This window comes from Micromys minutus (assembly GCF_963924665.1).
Source record: "Micromys minutus genome assembly, chromosome: X".
In the NCBI taxonomy this organism is placed as follows: domain Eukaryota; kingdom Metazoa; phylum Chordata; class Mammalia; order Rodentia; family Muridae; genus Micromys; species Micromys minutus.
This window is the reverse complement of record NC_137970.1, coordinates 91067475-91088232: the sequence shown is the minus strand read 5'-3', so window position 1 is coordinate 91088232 and position 20758 is coordinate 91067475. Positions and strand designations below refer to the sequence as shown.

The 20758-nt window shown below is 41.8% G+C and overlaps 1 protein-coding gene across 1 annotated transcript in view; it reads right to left on the bottom strand.

Moving 5' to 3' along the window:
• Window positions 1-1817: 1817 nt before the first annotated feature.
• SLC25A43 (solute carrier family 25 member 43) overlaps window positions 1818-20758 on the bottom strand; it is a gene marked incomplete at both ends in the record, with an annotated part of 31872 nt that continues 12931 nt past the window's right edge. The window contains 2 exons of the mRNA XM_080909787.1: window positions 1818-2018; window positions 3020-3154. Of these exons, the coding sequence (XP_080765913.1) occupies window positions 1818-2018; window positions 3020-3154 (336 nt within the window). The remainder of the gene's footprint in view (window positions 2019-3019; window positions 3155-20758) is intronic.

Genomic DNA, 20758 nt, shown 5'->3' with positions numbered 1-20758 from the left:
CCTATGGAGTTGAGAAAATGGTGTTAGGTTCCCTGGGACTGGAGTTACAGGTGGGTGCAAGCTGCCATGCAGGTGCTAGGAAATGAACCCCATTCCTCTGCAAGCAATAAATGCTCTCGACTGCTGAGCCAACACTCCAGCCCCATTTTTTCCTCTTTAGAAAATAAGTTTGATATGAACTACTTTCAACATTCGGAAAAACTTCAGGTACGTGGTAGAGGGAAGGAAAAGAAGAAAATGTGTAAATTCATGTCAGAAATACATTTATTTCTTTACTTATTGTAAAGAAATAAATTCTAAGATAAGATTTCATTATGAGGGGCTGGAAAGATGGCTCAGCAATTAAGAGCACTGACTGCTCTTCCAGAGGTCCTGAGTTCAAATCCCAGCAACCACATGGTAGCTCACAACCATCTGTAATGAGATCTGATGCCCTCTTCTGGTGTGTCTGAAGACAGCTACAGTGTACTCATATACATAAAATAAATAAATAAATCTTTAAAAAAAGATTTCACTCTGAACAAGAAGAACTTGAACGTACTTATATAGCTATGGCTGGCCTTGAACTCATGATCCTCTTGCCTTAGCTGGGCAATCTAGTTACATATTAATGCATTTTAGAAATACATTGGTTGGTAATATTTGAAAAGTACAGCCATATAAATTTGACATGGAATCCCTGTTTAATTACATAAAAATATCTAAAACCAAAACTGTATAATGGGTTATTAATCTAAAAGGATTTTAATTTAATGACATTTTGGGAGAGTATGTGTGTCATATCTTCTATCTGATATTTTCTAGGCAACTAGGACATTTTGTGAAAATAATGGAATATGATTAAATAATTTTCAGGGTATGCTTATATAGTAAGTTAAAAAGGCAGATAATTAAAGTCACTGAAACTGTACATAGCTTCAGTAGTCAGGAATCTATCTCAGTGCATCATTAAGAAGTCCTGAGAGCCAGGCTGCGGTGTTGCACACCTTTAATTCCAGCACTTGGGAGGCAGAGTCAGGCAGATCCCTGTGAGTTCAAGACTGGCCTGGTCTACATAGTGAGTCCCAGGATAGTCAGGAAATACAGAGAAACCTTGACTCGGGGTTGGGGGTCAAGGATTGGAGATAGAAATCCTGGAGAAAACTGCCTTCTTGAAATAAAAGCTAGAAAGGCTTGGGATGTTTGGTTTTTCAATGAAGAATTAGGGCTCTAGGTTTCTAGTGTGGCAGAACATACTTTTAATGCCAGCCACCTAGGAGTCTTGGCTGGAGCATCATACAAGCACCCGATGGCAGCCTGGACTTTGTAACAAGATCATTTGAAAAGCAACAACAACAACAAAAAGCTTTTAATTGGAGATTTTGATAAGTCCTAACCTACATGGTGGTTTGTGCTCTCAGAAGCTAGCAAAGGAACGAGTTTAAGAAGTCTGTGTGGGGAAGCCACAGGTCAAAGACACTGAAACTTGCCCTACTCCATGGGGACTTCTGTGACTGGGCTTGTGCCACAGTCTGCTCTGCTGCCTCAGTTACAAGATGCTCTGAAGCGTTGAGGCTAGGCTTCTTTGCACTGTGTTTCTCCTCAGAGGGTATGTTGCACATCTGATTACCTCTAGGCTTTCTTATAGTCTGTGGGGATGCCACTGTGACAGGACAGTGTCAGAGAAGCTTCTCAAAGCACAGGTATTCACAGGAAACTCTGAGGTTCCGAGGTGATGTATGGTCTAGTGCTCTCGTTTCCTCTTCCTCCTCCAGATGTGCAGTTAAGAGATCATAGTCATCTGTGACTGTGCCTCTACCAGTGTAGTTCCATTCAGTTTACAGAGTTGGTTTTTTCGAGTGCAGTTTGCTGGGTTTAAAGAACTTCTTTAACTCTCGTAACTCTTGGGGCTTCAAACTTTGGTCCACTCCTGGGGTCAGTTTATAGGTCAGGGGGGACAAGGTGTAACCATTTTGATAAAGAAAAATTCTCTTACAGAATTCAAACATGCTAAACATAACTCCAAAGTATGGAACTACCTGTTAAAACAGAAAATGAAAACTGTGTTAAATTCTTCAAAAGAAAAGACTTATCTTTATTTATCCATCTGTGTTCTGTGTGAGTGTGGGGACCCAAGGGGGCCACAAGAGGGTTTTGGATCCCTAGGAGATAGAGTTTTGTGTGATACTGAGCCTTTCAACATGGATACTGGGAACTAAACTCTGGTTATCTGGAAAAGCAGCCAACACACTTAACCACTGAGCTACCTCTGCAGCCTAAATGTTAAACAACTTTTTAAATTAAAAAAATTAAATTTTAATTTTTTATTGATGTAGACTAGAAAGTATATGAATAGAGTAATCTTCTCTATTCAGTCATTTCCATTAGCCAGTTTCAATGTCCCAAAGTTTAATTAACAGAATGGGGAAGCTGCCCTGAACTGAACTCAACACTTTGGAGCCATATTTTGAACTCTTACAAGAAGGTCCTTCTGCAGTAGAGTTACACAAGAGTAAACTAAGATGATAGCCAAAGGCAGTGCTACATGCTAATTCCTTTTGGAATCAAAGACTATGGAAAAAGGAAAACTGGTCCAGTGTGGAAGGGGATGAAAGATTTCAGAACCACCGAAGGGTATGCCCTGTGTAAGCATTAAAATCCATGTAGTTGATTGGCCATTGCTCATCACTATATGTTGGTCTTATTTACACAAGGCGAGTCCAGAGTTCTTGTTCTTAATTCTGGTTACAGAAGTCTATGGGACTATGATATATTCATGTATTATAGTCATACTTCTGCAGACTATTTTAGGTGGGGGCTGTATTCTCCTCACAGAGGGGTCCATATGTCCTAGTGTTGGAAACTTCCAGTTGATACTAAATGCTCAGCTCTTCAAGGGTGTGGTATTAGATTCTAAACCATTACATTCATCAGGGTTGCTGCATATCATCTATTAGTGCTAGTTGAAATTTTATGGAGAAGAAAAGAAGGGAAAGAACTGAAAGAGGCAGAGAAGCAGGAGACTGGCCACTGTTCTCACCTTTAGTAAGTTAGCTGTCAGTCCATTCCAGAGCCCCAGTACCCCTTGGGTCTTCACTATCTGCCGGAAGCAATCAGCTGCTCCTGAGAAGTGGACATCTACTCCTCCATAGTGGGGAAGATAAGGACTTTGAGCCTGGCAGGACATAGAAGGTACAGGGAAGTGATGTGAGTGCTGGGAAGTAAATGTCCTACACAAAGTAAAAAGGGTCTCAAGTCTGGACTCTGGATGCTTTGTGCCAAAATGGTGGCAAAAAGTAGTAACTTCAGAGTTCATCTTCCTCCATAGTCTTAGAATGAGTGTGTTTTGAGACACAGTCTTGCTTATGTAGCTCAGATTGGCTGGAACTTTACCATACTTTTGTTTCAGTCTCTTGAATGCTGAGATTACAGGTGTGAGCTACTAATTTAGAATTAATATTAATTTGCTATAGAACCATGCCTCATTCACATATTTGTGGTGTATTTTGTTTAAAAGAAAGTAGGCATTTGAGATAGACTCAATCTCATACTTACATTCCAATCTAGCCTATGCCCAATGGACCTGTTACATAGTCCTATGCCTTTAACCTTATTTATTTTTTTCATATATATATATATATATATATATATATATATATATATATATATATGAAAATCATATACATATATATGATTTGCCTGCATATGCATATATATGTCTGTGTACCATGTACGTGTGAGGGCATCAGGTCTCCTTAGAACAGAAGTTATATATGGTTGTGAGCTGCCATGTCCTTGCTGAGCCTGGGTCCTCTGGAAGAGCAGACCACTCTTAACCACTGAGCCATCTCTCCAGTCCCAGACTTTAATCTTTTTTAATTCCCTCCTGACTCCTTAACTGATCTCTCTTCTGGGAAACCACCAAATAGGGGCTGATTTTCCCATACCACAAATGTCACAGGGTTAAGAACAGAGTGATTATGGCATTCTTCTGACTGCCTATTCTTGTCCCCTACACTGTATGACAAAAGTACTTATCCAGGCCTCAAGCTGCTCCATAGTCCTTTTCCAGTTCTCATCTATGGACCTTCTGGCCACCCTTCTACTGGAGACTGACACCTGGTGGTTCAGTTTAGTCCAGCCTTACTATTAGGGAACTTTAAAAAAGGGTGGGAGGGGGAGCTGGAGAGATGGCTCAGCAGTTAAGAGCACTGATTGCTCTTCCAGAGGTCCTGAGTTCAATTCCCAGCAACCACATGGTAGCTCACAACCATCTGTAATGAGATCTGATGCCCCCTTCTGATGTGTCTGAAGACAGTGACAGTGTACTTATAATAAATAAGTAAATCTTTAAGAAAATCATGTTTTTCATAAAAAAAGTAACTTTCTTGTTGCATTAATCTCAGTACTTATGAGGCAGAGGCAGGCATGCCCACACAGGAGTGTACACCTACCCTCCACATACACATAATTTAAAATAATAAAACAAATGTATGAAAAAGAAAGAAGAAATCAGTCCCGGAGAGATGGTTCAGTGGTTAAGAGAATTTGTTGCTCTTACAGAGGACTAAATTCAATTCCCAGCACCGATAACTCCTTGCAACGAATAGATACGACAGATAGCTCACAACTGCCTGTAACTCAGCTCCAGGGAAATCCAATACCATTTTCTGATCTCTGTAGGCACACACTTGTGTACATATCCACACACAGACATACACAGACACATAGAATTAAATATACATTTAAACATACATCTTTAAAAAACAGAAATAATAAGCTATTGCTGAATACAACAGTACAGATGAACTCTAGAGTCACCACACTGAGGAAGCTATTCTCAGAAGATAAAACTACAGGGATGGGGAGCACACAGAGTGTTACCATTGTAGGAGTGGTCCTAGAGGCCTTGACTGCAAAGGGATGGCACATTAGAACTGAGGGACTGATGGAACAGTTCTATGTCCTAATGGTGGAAGCAGCAGTCACACACATTTATATATCCGTCCACACTGTTAGAACTCTGCATCAGAACAAACTACTTTGGCTGTGTTGAGTTGGGAATAAGAGTGGGCAATGTTCTGAAAGGCAAAGTTTGGATTGGAGGAAGAAATTGTTTGTCACATGGGTGGGACTTGAATTTATTCATCTGTTAAGGAGGAATGGTGCCCAAGAAGAACTTGAAGTGTGACACCCAGGACACCACCAAGAAGGAGGGATATCATGAAAAGATTCCAAAGGTTGAATCTGGTTATCACTCTCTTTTCCCCAGGAAAGAGCCAGCCAGGCTACCTGCCTCCGGGGGAGGTGATGGGTGTGCAGTGAGGAGCCTGGTAAAATTTGAAAAAGCTGTTATGAAGGATATACAAAGGACATCCAGAAGACTGGCTCTGCAGGCTGAGGAGCAGCACAGGCGGGCCATGGACTTTCTGTGGCCCCCACCTGCCCTTCCGTGCATTCATCTTCAGCTGAATATGAACCACAGGGAGTGTGTGGGGTTGAGGATAAGCTGAGGGACCAGTGGCATGGATTTTCAGAATGGGAGCAAAAAAAAAAACAAAAAAACAAAACAAACAAACAAACAAACAAAAAAGCCATAAGACTTAGTGGTTGTTTAGCACTCTAACAAAATCTTGGGCTCCATCTCCAGCACCACATGAACTGGGCATGATGATACACGTCTGTAATTGTAGCATTGGGGGGGGTGAAGGCAGCAGTATCCAAACTTCAAGGTCACCCTCCGCTATTATCAAGTTCAAGGCCAGCCTGGGATATGTGAGACCCTGTCTCAAAGAAAAGAAACAAAAAGGGCCTGGAGATAGAGGGCAGACAGTAAGATGTCTGTTGCCAAGAAGGTCTTGTTTCAATTTTCATCACCCAGCTGAAAAGATGGGCTTGATGATCCATGCTTATTCTAGTGCTAGTGAGGCAGAGACTGGGGCTCAGTGGCCAGACATCCAAGCCTACTTGCCTTGGGCAAGGTCTCAGTGAGAGATTATCTCTAAAAACAAGGTGGATGACTTCTGAGGAACAACACCCCCCAATATTGACCTCTGACTTCCACACACATGTGCAGACATTTGATGTGGACCAATTTGGAAAAGCTCACATCATTAGGGGTGAGGAGGTAAAGAAGGAACAAGGAAAAGAGGAGGGAGAGGGAAGGAGCAAATGGGAGCAAAGAACATGAAGCTAACAGGTGAATAGGACTGTAAGATGCCTTTGTCTTTGATGTGGCCACATGTTGTTTCTTTGGTACTTTTTTTTTTTGAGGTGTTAGGGACGGAATCTAGAACCCTGTAATATCCTAAGCAAGTACTCTTTTGGGTTCATTCAGTCCTCTTTTGTTTGTCAGTAAGTAGCCCAATTCTTGATTCATTCAGCTTTCCTGTCCCATCCACTCTCTCATCTACATCCTTACTGTACCTCACTAGAGGGCTTGCTACTTTCTTTCTTTTTTTTAAAAAGTAGAAAACAAATTGCTACTTTCACGGCAGGCTTGGGGCTCTGGAGCTAGACGGCTTGTAATAACTCACACCTGTGACCTTCAGCAAATGACTTGATCTGTATGAGCCCCCCCCTTTTCGGTAAAATGGAGTAGTAATAATATGTACCTTATAGAATTGTTGTTCATATTAAGTAATTTAGTACATGCAAAGTGCTTAGAACTATACTTGATAAAGAGCAAGCACTAAATAAGTAACTGCCATCATTAAGGTCATTATTATAATTATCTAAACTTGGAGGAGAGACAAGTATGCTGAAGACCAAACCAACCTGCTAGACTGGAATGCTAGATTGCTGTGTTCTTAAATTGTGTCTTACTAGCAAAGAGAAACAGAGCATAGTAGATGGCTAATCATAAAGGCCTGAACTCAAGGCTTCTTCTACACAAAGCCAGACAACTCTTAGGCTAATCCTCAATCCTCAGTAACATCACCTGGAAGAAACCATAAGAACTAGGCCTGGCTCTGCCACTATCACTGTCACCTTGACTAAGTCACTGACTTCTTTAGACCTTAGTTCCTCATAGTCTACAGTGGAGACTGACATGAAATGACCTTGAAGACCCTTTGTAGTTTATGCAACCCTTACAGCTGTACAAACTCCACGTACCTTCTGCCGTTCCCTCGGTCTTGACAAGTTCTCGTAATGATCAGAAGAAATAGAAGCTACCCAGACTAAGCTTATCAAACACTTTTTTGGTCACCATGTTCTTCATGGTACTTGATAACAATGTGATCTGTTGTCTATAATTATTTTTTCCTCATGTCCTCTTCCTAGTCCCTATCCTACTGTGACCACAAATACCACAGGGCCAGTTACCACATCTGTCCTGACATGGGTCTTTCCCAAAAGTGCACAGAAAAAGGAGGGGCACACTTACATTAAAGTGATAGACAAACATTTCAAAGCTAAACATTTGAATATTTCTGTGCTAAACTTCCCAGGCCTTCCAGAAGAGGTAGTACTCACTAAATATTCTTTCCACAAACCACTGATATAGTTTGACAATATTTACAATATTAACACACATACATACATACATACACACACACACACATATATATGTATTTTATATATATATATATATATATATATATATATATATATATATATATATATTCTCCGATGTTTTTGATAACAGCGTGATATGAAATCCAAGCTGACTTTGAACTCACTGTGTGGTTGATAATGACCTTGAACTTCTGATTCTTCTGCTTCTACTTCCTAAGTACTGGGGTTACAGGCATTTACCACCTCATCCAGTTTATTAGGTGCTAGGCATGGAACCTAGGGCTTCATGCATATCAAACAAGGACTCCACCAAATGACTTTATATCCAGCCCACCATGTACTCTTTTGGTCAAAATACTACTACTTCAAGAAATTTATCCTACAGTTATATCCGCACATATATGAAACTATATATTACAAGGGTATTTGCTACTGCAGTGATAGTATAACAACGAAAGAGTGGAGATAAGTCTAAGTGTTCACCAGTAGGAAATAAGATACCATGCTAGAGAATATTATGTCATAATTAAAATATTCGGCTGCTCCATCTGGTGGATAGGGTATCACCAGCAAGACAATTTTTTAGTGAAAAAGAAAGGGTGTAGAAGAATATGCATGCATATTACTAACTATGTAAAATCATAAAGGAGACACCTGTACATTTATGGAGACCTTTGCATAAGCCATCTTTGGAAAGATATATGTGAGAAAGTGGTAACCTTAGTGTTGATTCTGGGAGAGAACTGGGTGGGAGGGCGCGCAGGCTGAGGACACTTGGTTTTCAGTGTCCGTTTATGCCACCTTTTGGATTTCGTGTGCTTGTATTACCTGGTGAAAAGAAAATTTCACTGTAAGGGCTTTAAGATAGTAAGACAAAGTATAGTCTGGGGTGGGGTGAGGAGGAACACATGAGGCCAGCAGTTCAAGATCAGTGTGTCAGGGAAGAGAAGGGGAAAATAAGTAGAAAAAAGATGGTCTGTCAATGAAGCTAACAGGAGCTCAGAACTTTTCAACTTGTTGATGGGAAATGACCTTTATTTTCTGGAGATATGCAGAATTCAACTTTAAGGCAAAATGTGCATTTCTGAAACCATCTGAGGCATATATGTGGAAGAGCCTCGAATCGTTTAGCAAACACTGTGCTGGTTTAATTGTCACTTTGGTAGAGCCTAGAGTCTTAATGAGGAATTACATGATCACACTGGCCTGTGGGCATGTCTGCAGGGGACTGTCCTGATTGTTGATTGATGTAGGAAGAACTGTTTCACTGTGGACAGCACTAGTCCCTAGCCTGGACCCTAAACTGCATAAAAGCAAAGAAACCAGGCTGGAGAGACGGCTCAGCGGTTAAGGGCACTGACTGCTCTTCCAAAGGTCCTGAGTTCAATTCCCAGCAACCACATGGTGGCTCACAACCATCTGTAATGAGATCTGATGCCCTCTTCTGGTGTGTCTGAAGATAGCAACAGTATACTCATAAAATAAAATAAATCTTTAAAAAAAGTAAAGAAACCTAAGTGAGCTTGAAGGAAAGAAGGAAGGGTCAATCAATCCATGGGTTTATTCTGTATGCTTTTGACTATAGATATGTTTCAAGTTTCTCACAATAATAGACTATATATAACCTAGAACTGTAAGCTGAATAAAACCTTCTGAGTTGCTTTTATTACAATTACAGAAATGAAACTAGATCCAACAATTAAACAGTAGTGGCAATGCAGGCCAATAGTAGTGAAGTAAACAGGTCATTTTTTGTCTTGTGACCCACATGACTTATGTTGTCTCATAGCTGAGGAGCCCTTGCTCTACTGTAGAGGCATTTGCACAGTGGGCATGGCTGTCTGGCCTGCAGCAGTGTGCCTCTGAGCTCATCTTGATTCTGCCAGGGCAAATGTCTTGCATTTCAGCATCAGGCCTGAGGGACAACGAGCTGCTCTGAAAGACTGCCATCATTTCAGGAAAGGTGAACAACCAGAGCAGGTTGGTTTTGTGCTTGGGAAGAGAGGAGTACGGTCAATGCCAGTGTGGCCACTGAAGGCTTTCAGTGGGGAAGCCTAGAGCACAGCGGAGTTTCCAGGAGAAAGAAACTGAGGTGCAGGTGAACAGTCTGTGAGGAAGCGTGGGTGGACTGGGCAGAGGCCCAGGGGTTTGAGCCACAGAAGACCTACACAGCAGCAGCCATGGCTAAATTTTCTAAGAGCAAACTCTGACAGCGACATCTTGATTGGGAGGGAGAAGGTACATGAAGAATACAAATTCAGAAGACGACAATTTCCAGGAGGTTGAGGACATCCAGGTATATACAGAACTGGTGTTTCATGGCCTCTCAGTAAAGGTCTGTACTGGGGATGGAACTCGGCCATGTGAATGTCAGGCAAGTACTTTTCAACCGAGCTATATCCCTGTATTATTTTAAAACTGTGGCCTGGTGAGGCGGCCTAGCCAGTAAGGGCACATGCAGGCAAGGCTAACAGCCTAGAGTCTATGTGGTGGAAGGGGAGAACTGACACCTCTGGATTGTCCTTGGACCACCACATGAATGCTCGCTCTGTCTGTCTGTCTGTCTGTCTGTCTGTCTGTCTGTCTGTCTCTCTCTCTCTCTCTCTCTCTCTCTCTCTCTCTCTCTCTCTCTCTCTCACACACACACACACACACACACACACACAGTATAAGAAAATGTTTTAAAAATTGAGACTGAGTCTCACCAAATTACCCAGGCTGAACTTACTCTGTTGTCAAGTGTCAAGACAGGCCTTGAATTCATGATCTTCCTGCCTCCTGCCTCAGCCACTCCAGGCTTGCACCACTGGGCCTGCCTAATAAATGCTTATTAAACTACCCAACAGAAGAATAATGACCTCTGCCATCACTACTTATTAGCTATCAAGGGGCTACTAAGGTTTTGTTAGCCTGGCTCATTTGTGTATTGATAGTAAGTTCTGGAAACAGAAGTGCACCTGGGTTGGCTTTATAGAGTTGTAATCAGGGCTCCTGTGTGATCTATGCATAGATCCTGAAGAGGTGCTCCAAGCACAGTGAGAGCAGCATTTGCAATATGCCTATGTTCAATAACCTAATTCAGTCTTTTGCACAGGTACACGAAGAAAGCACAGTCCTCTGTTTCACACTGTATAGGTGAGGGATATGAGGCTCAGAGAGGGCCTGTGTCCACCAGCAGGATTAAGGGCCCTGCTAGATTCAATGCCCATGTTATTACCCCTGTGAGCTAATCTGCCCAGGGAGGACACAGCCATAAGTAACTGACAACTATATGGGGGGATAGAGTTGATGAAAATAGGTGCTTCATCTCCAAAACTGGCTGCAAGCGAGCAGTGTTATTAGTTAACAGCATTGTTCACAGCCTTCAGATAGCAGAGGCTTCCCGGGTAGCTGCTGACCTTTCTTGTTGACAGTAGATGTTTTCTGAGACCTTCTCTTTCCCTTATCTTTGCTTGCTCTTTTTGGGGACAGAGGTGGGAGGTCTTATCTTACCTGCTGTTAGTGTTTAGACAGAGCCTAGCACTGGGTGGCTGTTTGGACTCCCAGATTTTTATCGTTTTCAAAGGAACCAGCCAGCTCAGGTCAGGAGAAAAGGGCAATGAGCTGTGCTCAGTTCGGTGGAACAGGGAAATCACCTCCTTATTCCCTCCTTGCCTGCCCTCTAGGGACAGTCTTGTTTCCCTGAACAATAACTGCTATCCCCAAAGTGTTTAGGGCATTGCATATTTTTTAAGAGAACAAAAGTTTTTTTCCCCTTCACTTTAATAACAAAGCTCTCCTAAAATCCCTATGTTGCCTAATGGATGTTCAGCCATTCACCTGCCCTGACAAAGCATCCTTCACTTCTGGCTGCTAAGGCAATGCTACTCCCTTGGGCAGAAGTGAGTCCTCAAAGGGGCCAGACTTCAGTGAGACTGCAACAAAGGCAAGGGTCAGTGTCCCTCAACTCTCTGAGAGGTCAGTACTCAGCACTCCACACTGTATGTCAGGACAGGTAAGTGGTCTTTTAGGAAAACATGCATTTTCTTACTAAGAATAGATGCTGTTCCAACCAGGAGAGGCTCAAGTAGACAGAACTATTAAACTTGGTTAGCATCTTCTACTAGTGACCGGGACAACACTTTCCTTACCTTTCCTGGTGTCTTGCTGCTGCTCCTTCCAGGGCACTAAGGACTTTCTTCCAGTCCTCTGATCAGCTTGATCAGTCTTGTGGCTGAGGAACAGTCTATACCTGTGCTCTGTTTCGTCTTACAGTGGACAGCTTGTTAATGTTGCCAATGGAGCTTCCAATGACAGGCTGCTGAGTCCAACCTCCAGGATCCTGTAGTATTCCTAAGAATTTTTTCCCCTCTTTAATTTGAAGTAACAAGTTTCTGGCCAAAACCAGGCTCATTAAAGTCCAAATATTTGTGTTTCCTTCCAATTTCTGTGTTGAAATCCTGACCCCATGTAATGTTTCAGGGGGTGGAGCCTTTGGAAGATAATAAGATCACGAGGCCAGAGCCCGTAGGAATAAGATTAGTGTCCAAAAAGCCATCTCAGCAGAGGCAAAGGAATGAAAGGCTAAATTAACAAATTACCTAGCATCTAGGAAGGATCCCTGTACTTCCTGGTGGATAAAGGGAAGCCGGGAGGAAGGAGAGAGCCAACTTTAACATATACTAGCCAAGTGACTTCTGAGCAAGTAGCTTCCCCTTTCTGTGCCTCATTTTCCCACCCATGAAATTAGAGCCGTAATAGTACCTATTTTGGAGGTTGATAAAGAGGATTAAATGAATTAGGAATCTGCTACATACACACACACACACACACACACATATTATTTGACCAACAAATGGTAATACAGTTACAATTCCTTAACCCAGGGTAGGCTTTTCCTGTTATTATTGTCTTGCACAAATATTCATGCAAAAGCTTCAGTAAAGAACAGCAGAGTCATATACATTCCTACATTTCCTGAAGGCAGTCACCTAAGGACTATGAATTGGATGGTGGTGTGATTTGTCAGATCCATGCACAGTGATGGGAGGGTGGGATGCATGTTATAGGGATACACAAAAGTATAACATATACTTCCCATGGGCAAAGAGCTAGCAGTTTAGAGAAAAGAAAACGTTTATAATATAAAGGATCTTGTGACATGCATAAAAGAGCTTTCTAGGTCGAGTATCCTTTATTTAAAATGACTGAGATAAGAAGTACCTCAAATTTTGAGTATCTCTTAATTTTGGAGTACTTGTACATAAAGAGAGATCTCTGAATGGGAGCAAAATTTAAGCATGAAATTCACTTATGTTTCATATATGCTTTATTTTATAAAGCATGAAGGTAACTTTATACAAGCAGTCTTATTAAATTTTTATGTTTATTATTACATATGCATATGCATGTGTATATGGAGTCTGTGTGCTGGTACATGTGTGCCGTGGCTTACATGTGGAGGTTAGAGGACAATCTCAGATGCGGTCCTCGCTTCAAACTTATTAGATACACAGCATCTCTGTTTACCGCTGTATATGGGAGGCTATCTGGACCATGAGTTTCTGTGGATTCTTTTCATTCCTCTCCCTATCTCAACACAGGAGTGCTGGAAATACAGATGCACACTACTACCATGCCTAGCTTTATATTGGTTTGGGGAATTCAAGCTGAAGTCCCTGAGCATATGTAATAGCCATCTCCCCAGCCCTATCTACAGTCTTTTCCTTGAGGTCAGTTGCAGAGTTTCCCATCGAGTAGATGCTTGAAGTTTCTTTAGTGCATTTTGAATTTCAGAGTTCCCGAGTAGGGGTGCTCAAAACTAAGCAAATAAAGACACCGAGATTGAGGAGACTACTTCTACTTGGGACAATAAGATAGCCTCTATCAAGAGGTAGTTTTGGCTGGGAAGGGACAGTAGAGCAATAATGTTGACATAAAAAAAATGGGGAGATAGGAAAAAAATTGCTATGGAAAGGAAATTGTCAGTGTGAGAGGATCCATGGAGAGACTAAAACAGCATCCTTTAAGAGTTACCCACGATCTTTGGGAATACAACTCCTGTTCCCGTAGACATGAGAATGAAAGTGGGAGTCAGTGAAAAACAGCATCCACCTTTTCAGTTCATTGAGTTTCTTCTTCTCCAGGACGCCCTTAGAAGTGGGCTGGAGTGCCTGCACTGTGGTTCTCAAAGGCTTAAATCTGCCTTTACCTATTATCTGAAACTAAGTGTCTTATAGTGGGAAAATCCAGCAAACAAAATTAATAGATATACTACTACCAAGGTAAGCTCAGTTGAGCCTTTACAGGGACCAAAGTGATACTCAGGCAGAGAGAGGTGGCTGCAGGAACAAAGGCCTGTTGACTGGAATATAAAATACATTTGGCCTTCAGGGCCTGGGGGAGGGGAACTTCTTCACTATTGCAACTGGATGCTTCAATTGAACAGAGGCCAAGAGAAGGCATGTTTTCCTTTGCCCAATCAGTACTTTTTATTTGTAATCTGAAAAAAAATATTTTACAGAAAAATCTAGATTTAGGGGCTCCCTTGAAAACCAGGCTTGCACTTCTAAATAACAACCATCCTTCTGAGCAGACTCTGGCAGCTTAGCAGCAGCCTCCACAGGCTCACTTCACTCTTTTCTGCTACACATATTTAAATGCTAATCACATTCTGTGCACCGAGTTTAGTTCTCCAGAATGCTTTCAAAAGGCACGAAGGCTAAGAATGCATTTAAAGGCTTATTGTTTGGGGCTGAGTGCCGGTTATCTGGGTCTCCCTGGCTCTCCAGTCCATGCTGCTTCTGAATTCTTACAGACATTTGATTCTGCAACTCCCTATACAAAGGGCCTCTATACAACACGAACAGTGAAGGTGGGGAGGGAAATACGCCAGACTAATGGGCCTGTCCTTTCTTCTCTAAAGGTGATGGAGAAGGCGCAACACTGACATTTGTCCTGCAAGAAACCCATGGACTAGGCTGCTGGGACTGAAGTGATCCTAGAGCCAAACTGCATGGCTTTTATCCCAGTTCTGTTGCTCAAAGATGGGCTTGTAATCCAGAGAACCTTCGAGGCCTCGGTTTTTTCATCTCAATAGGCAAGATGGCTCAACAGGTAAAAAGTGCTTGCTGCCAAGACTTGGTGATTTGTGGTGGACAGAGACACCGACTCCCTCAAGTTATCTGACTTATATGCACCGTGACACACACACACAAACACACACACACACACACACACACACACACACACACACACACACACACACGAAGACAGACACATGCAATAAAACAGGTATAGTAATAACATTGCTCATTTTGTAGATTGTTGTAAGAATTGGATGACATAATGCCTACCATATCTTCCTGCTCAGTGCTAATGGTCACTTTTAGAATCAATCCTAGAGAACAGTTTGTGCTGCAGTATGCACTGATAAGGCCTTCGATTGGACTCTGGGCAATAAGAAAAAGGACCCATGTGGGAGACATGAATGCAGAAGCAACTGGGCTGTGGGTTGGTTGGATGAAGGGGCAGCAGAGCCAAATGTAACTTCTGGATGCTTAGCTTGGGACAATGATGGCCCAGAAAGGGGAAACTCTAGGAAGACAGTTTTAGGGGAACCAGAGTAACTTTGATAGACAGTGGCCTGGAAGTGATCATGAATAGCCCAGGACTGAGGAGGGAGGTGGGGGTGAAGACACAGAATGGAGCATGAGAAGCTCTGAGTGGGTAAACGGAGTGAATGCGTCCTGCTCAGCAAAGGTTGCTCAAGGTGGTAACCATCGCTGTCAGATTGGAGTCTATTTGAGCAGGCTGGGGCCTCTGTTTATTCACTGACCATGTGTGTTCTGCTCACTGAACCGTGCCACTTGGATACCACCTTTGTCCTTCATTTTATGCACTTTCAGTTCAAATGCTGACCTGGCCTAATCCTGCTTACCTTGTGAGTTGTGGTGGGGGCAAAGTCCACCGGTGTATAAATCAACAGGGTGACACACGGGTTTGTATTTGATGAAATGGAGATACCTAATATGGGCAACAGAGTGGAGGGGGTGCACACAGACCTCCTTCCTGAGTACTTTAGAAGGCCTCAGACTCCAGGTTTGTTTGAGGCTGTTCCCCAGATTCCCAGCAAAGTGCTTCCCAGCCGTCTCACTGTCTCTTTCAAATATGCCTGTCTACCAGACCATTATAGGGTGATTTTTTTTTTCAGAATTCTTCAGTTCTTAGTAGGGCTTACAGATTAATCACATAAAATATTTTTGTCAGTATTTTTTTCATCATATGTTTTCTTTTATTGAATCCTTTCCTTTTCTTCACCCCTCACCCCCTTTGAGACAGTGTCCCACTGTGTAGGTCTGGCTGGCTTTGAACTTGCTATGTAGACAAGATTATCCTCAAAGTCACAAAAATCCACTTGCCTCTGCCTCCCTAAAGGTTATGCCATTATGTCCAGCTTACACTTAGTGCTGCCAGCATCTTCTGGCCCAGGGTCTTAGCCAGGTAGAGATCCAGAGAGAAGGGCCAGGCTGCATCAAGAAGAGCTTGGGTTAAAGTGTACAGATGAGTGGAAAAGCACAGCGGTATTAGGGTCCGTGAAAGCACAAGAGGTAGAGGCGCTTCACTCCACATACAACTGACCCTTCTCCCCCCCCCCAAGCCTTCTCTCCAAACATGCGCATGCATAAATTATTTACCTCTCCATCCTGTAGCAGGCCAAGCAAGGAAAAAGAAAAGCAGAATTAAGTGAATGTAAGCCTGGTGAAGGAAGGGCTCAGGTGACTAAACAAGACTTCTGATTATTGTCATTAATGTTCAGAATAGTTCCAATCTGGCATGCTATTAGACAGACAGATTGTATGTGCGAGTGTCTGGATAAAAGCCCACGAAGACAGCTAGGCCCTCAGACAAAGGCGCCAGCCACTGAGGGTGCTGGGAAAAACTCCCTGTTCAGTTGGCTATCCACCAGGCACCTGCTGTTGATTTGCTTCATGTTGGGCAGTGCCACGGAGAAAACCAATGGAATGCAAATGTTACCATTAACTGTGTTCAGGTCACAGCAGCTTGTTGCCCTTGGGACAAATCAAGTGTATAAACCTGCCTGATCCAGAGGGGGCAGGTGGTTCGTATGGCTCTCTTCTTGATGAATATTGCATTTTGTGCTTTACAGAAAAAAAAAAAACTTGAGGTGTTTCCTATTGCTTCTAGCTCCTTATCTTCCTAACTGAAAATAATTCTGAGCTGGGACTGTGAGGTTGGTAACTCACGAAGTGGCTGGTTCATAGCTTTCTATGGCTCAGATACATTGTGTTTACTGCAGTGACACCTAGTGGCTAGAGAAGGTAATGCCGTGTTTGCATTTAAAAAACTTGTGGCTCTATCCTGGGTGTTAATTAAAAAAAAAAAAAAAAAAAAAAAAAAAAATATATATATATATATATATATATATATATATAAAATGGACAAGCTATTATATTTATTAGCCCATGAAAAACAAAATTTTTACTGAGTCATATTAGTTGAGTTACTATATTTTCAGTTGACATTTATGACATTAGTCATAATTAGATGCCAATCCTATTTTATAGTACAACTTCCTTGTGTTTTTAAAAGCAACCACTATGACTTTACATTTCTTTGAAAGCTATTTTTTCTGTCTTCGGTTTCTTGAGGCTACTCTCAAACTGGCTATGTAGATGATAAGATCTTCCTGTCTCTGTCACTGAGATCACAGCCAAGCATCACCATACTCAGCTGTGACTGCAGTATCTTGACACACTATATATGCGTTATCTATACAGTTCCCACACAAAGGGAAAATGATTAGGACTACACTCAAATTCTCACTCTCAGTGTATCTTATACCCTGGTTGGAGCAGATTATTATGGTAAGGTAATATTGTAGTGCAGAATGTAGCGTTGACTAGAGTCTCCTAGAGAAAGTCATTCTTTCAGCCCCCAGAAAGAGAAAATAAAAGCTGAAGATTTATGGAGAAGACCAAGATCTCTCAGCTTCACATCCAGATATCACTGAACTTTACCTGAAACACTTTCTGACGACTAGCCTGGCCCCCAGGTCTCAGGGCTCTATTTTAGGAAGGTCCATTAGTAGATAAGCTCACCAAACTTTATATAAACTAGGATAGACTTAAAAAGAGGTGAGAAAATGTTGGGATGTCACTGGCAGTAAGAGACTCTCTCTCTCTCTCTCTCTCTCTCTCTCTCTCTCTCTCTCTCTCTCTCTCTCTCTCTCTCTTGAGACAGGGTTTCTCTGTGTACCCCTGTCTGTCTGTCCTGGAACTCACTCTGTAGACCAGGCTGGCCTTGAACTCATAGAGATCCACCTGCCTCTGCCTCCTGAGAGCTGAGATTAAAGCCATGCCCCTCCATTGCCCGGATAAGAAAACATTTTCCTAGGATTGAAATTTATGAAGTTAGCATTTGAATATGTTAAACAGGTTGGATAGTAGCAGTCTCATATGATTAAACCTAAAGAAAGAAGACTGGAACTAAATGAGGGCTACATACTGTGGTCCTGAAGGAAAAATGAAATGTTTTACATAAATTACTGCAAGTTTATACTGCAATTTCCATCCTAAACACAAGACAAATTTGAAGTTTACCAGGAAGGACAAATGACTGCAAAAAACCAAGAAAATGTTGTAATGAAGAGTAGTGAAGTTAGGGGCATGTTAGAAAGATGTGGCATTGATGCAAGGACAGTCTAGAGGACAACTGAGCAGAACACTCTGCCAGACATGGAGACCCTGGGAAAACGTGCTCACCGTGTGGTAAAAGCCACATCACAATGAAGGTGGGAAAAGAAAGATTATTTTCAAATGCTGCACAAGCAATTGGCAAACTACAAATTCTGAATATATTAAAATGCTAAGTGTTGAAGTTATAATAAAATGTACTTAAGGATCAAATAGGTGACTAGCCATAGGGCTGGGGGCTAGGGACATAACTCAGTGGTAGAGCCCTTCCTAGCATGTTTGAGGTTCTGGATTGTACTGACTAAAAGGATTGTGAGGGCAGACCTTTAAAGCAGAGAAATAAAGTTAGAAACAAAATTATATGCTTATATTACATTTCAAAATATATACATCATGACACATAAACAGACCTGGAAGAGGAGTTTAATGTCTGTAACTTCAGCAATCAGGAGGCCGAGGGCAGAAGTTTGCCACACGTTTTATGCCAGCTTGGGTACATAGTGAGTTCCAGACCAGCCTGGGCCACACTGTGAGACTCTATCTAAAAAAATCCCACATAAGGAGCATTAAGGCAAATATTAGAAAATATGATATGGAAGAGAATACATGCAAAGGTGATACCTTTAATATCAAAGGCCTGTTACCAACAATAGGAATATCTAGATATCCCAGAAAAATAGGCAAAGAGCATATACAAATTATAAAGCAATGCAAACAGGCAACTGTGAAAAATGTGCAACCTCACTTGTAAACAATGAATTAGAGACAGTTGATGTCCATGATAGGAGATGGACCACTGTCCCATACTGCAGGTGCAAATGAATGCCTCCAAGTTTTTGGAGTGTGAATTTCATTAAGAGTCAGAATATTGGTGCATGCCTTTAATCCCAACCCTTGGGAGGCAGAAGCAGACAGATCTTTGAGTTTTGAGACCAGAGTGAGCTCTAGGACAGCCAGGGTTACATAGAGAAATCCTGTCTTAATGACATAGGAACAGGACTGGAGAGATGGCTTAGTGGTTAAGAGCACTGACCGCTCTTCCAAAGGTCCTGAGTTCAATTCCCAGCAACCACATGGTGGCTCACAACCATTTGTAATGGGATCTGATGCCCTCTTCTGGTGTGTCTGAAGACAGCTACAGTGTACTCACATAAAATAAATAAATAAATAATACAAAATAAAAAAACAGAGCTGGAGAGATGGCTCATAGCTATCTCTAATGGAGTCTGATGCCTTCTTCTGTCATACAGGGGTGTATGCAGACAGCACTAATACACATAAAATGCATAAATAAATAATTACATGTAAAAAAATAACAAACAAAAAAAACAAGCTCTCGTGAGCATCAGAGAGGAAGTGAGCTGGGCATGGGAGCTCATGCTGAAAAAATCCCAGTACCCTGGAGACTGAGGTAGGAAGCTCTCAAGTTTGAAACCGTTCTTGATTACATCTGATAATTTGAGGAGATCTTGGCACATACACAAATATGCAAGGGCAGGGGATGTAGCTCAGTGGTACAATACGAGTCTAACTCACACATGTTCTTGGCCTCAATCCTCAATACCTAAAAATTAAGGATGCTTTAGAATCATTCAGGTCTTGTGACATTTAAGTCAATTTCTAGTAATATGTGAAAAACACAAGAGATTTTAGTACAGTGTTGTTACACTTAAGAATTAGAAACCGATTACCCTTAAGAATTAGCCTCATTATTTAGAAACTGAGAAGTTTTAACTATTTTTTTTTAACACATTTGTATGGTGAAATTACAGTTAATGGTGTGTAAAAAAAGAGCAAGCTACCAACTTTTATTTGTAGTCTGAATACAATTTCTAAAAAAATAATGTCAGTAGTGTGTGTGTGTGTGTGTGTGTGTGTGTGTGTGTGTGTGTGTGTGAGAGAGAGAGAGAGAGAGAGAGAGAGAGAGAGAGAGAGAGAGAGAGAGAGTCAGAGAGAGAGAGAACATAGAAAAAACTAGTAACTATTAGATTCTATAGGTATTGGGTATTTTCCTTTTTTCTCTGCTTTGCTATATTTCCTCAAATTTCTACAACCACATGTACATTACTTTTTTTTATTGTGACCAAACATACATAATGTGAAATCAACCCTTTAAACCATGTTTGAATATGGGCTCTACTTTTTAAATTAGAAAGTTATGTTCACTAGGTTTTGCATTATAGTCATAGCAATGTGGCAGTGGTTCATCTGGACAAGGGCAGGAGAGAAGAAACGCAGACAGATGAGATGTTTTGTGGATCGGAGTGACAGAGTGGAGTATCATTATGTCTGATGACAGCATTGTGACGTCAAGACCCTTCAGGTTTTTTTGGCACTGGCCAGACTGTCCAAAGGATACAGTAGCAGGGAAACAGGAAATAGGGAGTAGCATTGAGAAACTAGAGAAACAAGTTAAGAGACCTGTGGAGAAACCAAGTGGGACTACTCATTTCAAGTGGCATGCACATGACCTCAAATTCATTTCCACACAGAGCTTCAGGAACATGTAAGTCATTAAGAGAGGCCAAGGTGGCAGACAAGCCAAAGGAGTGGGCAGGATTAGGGAA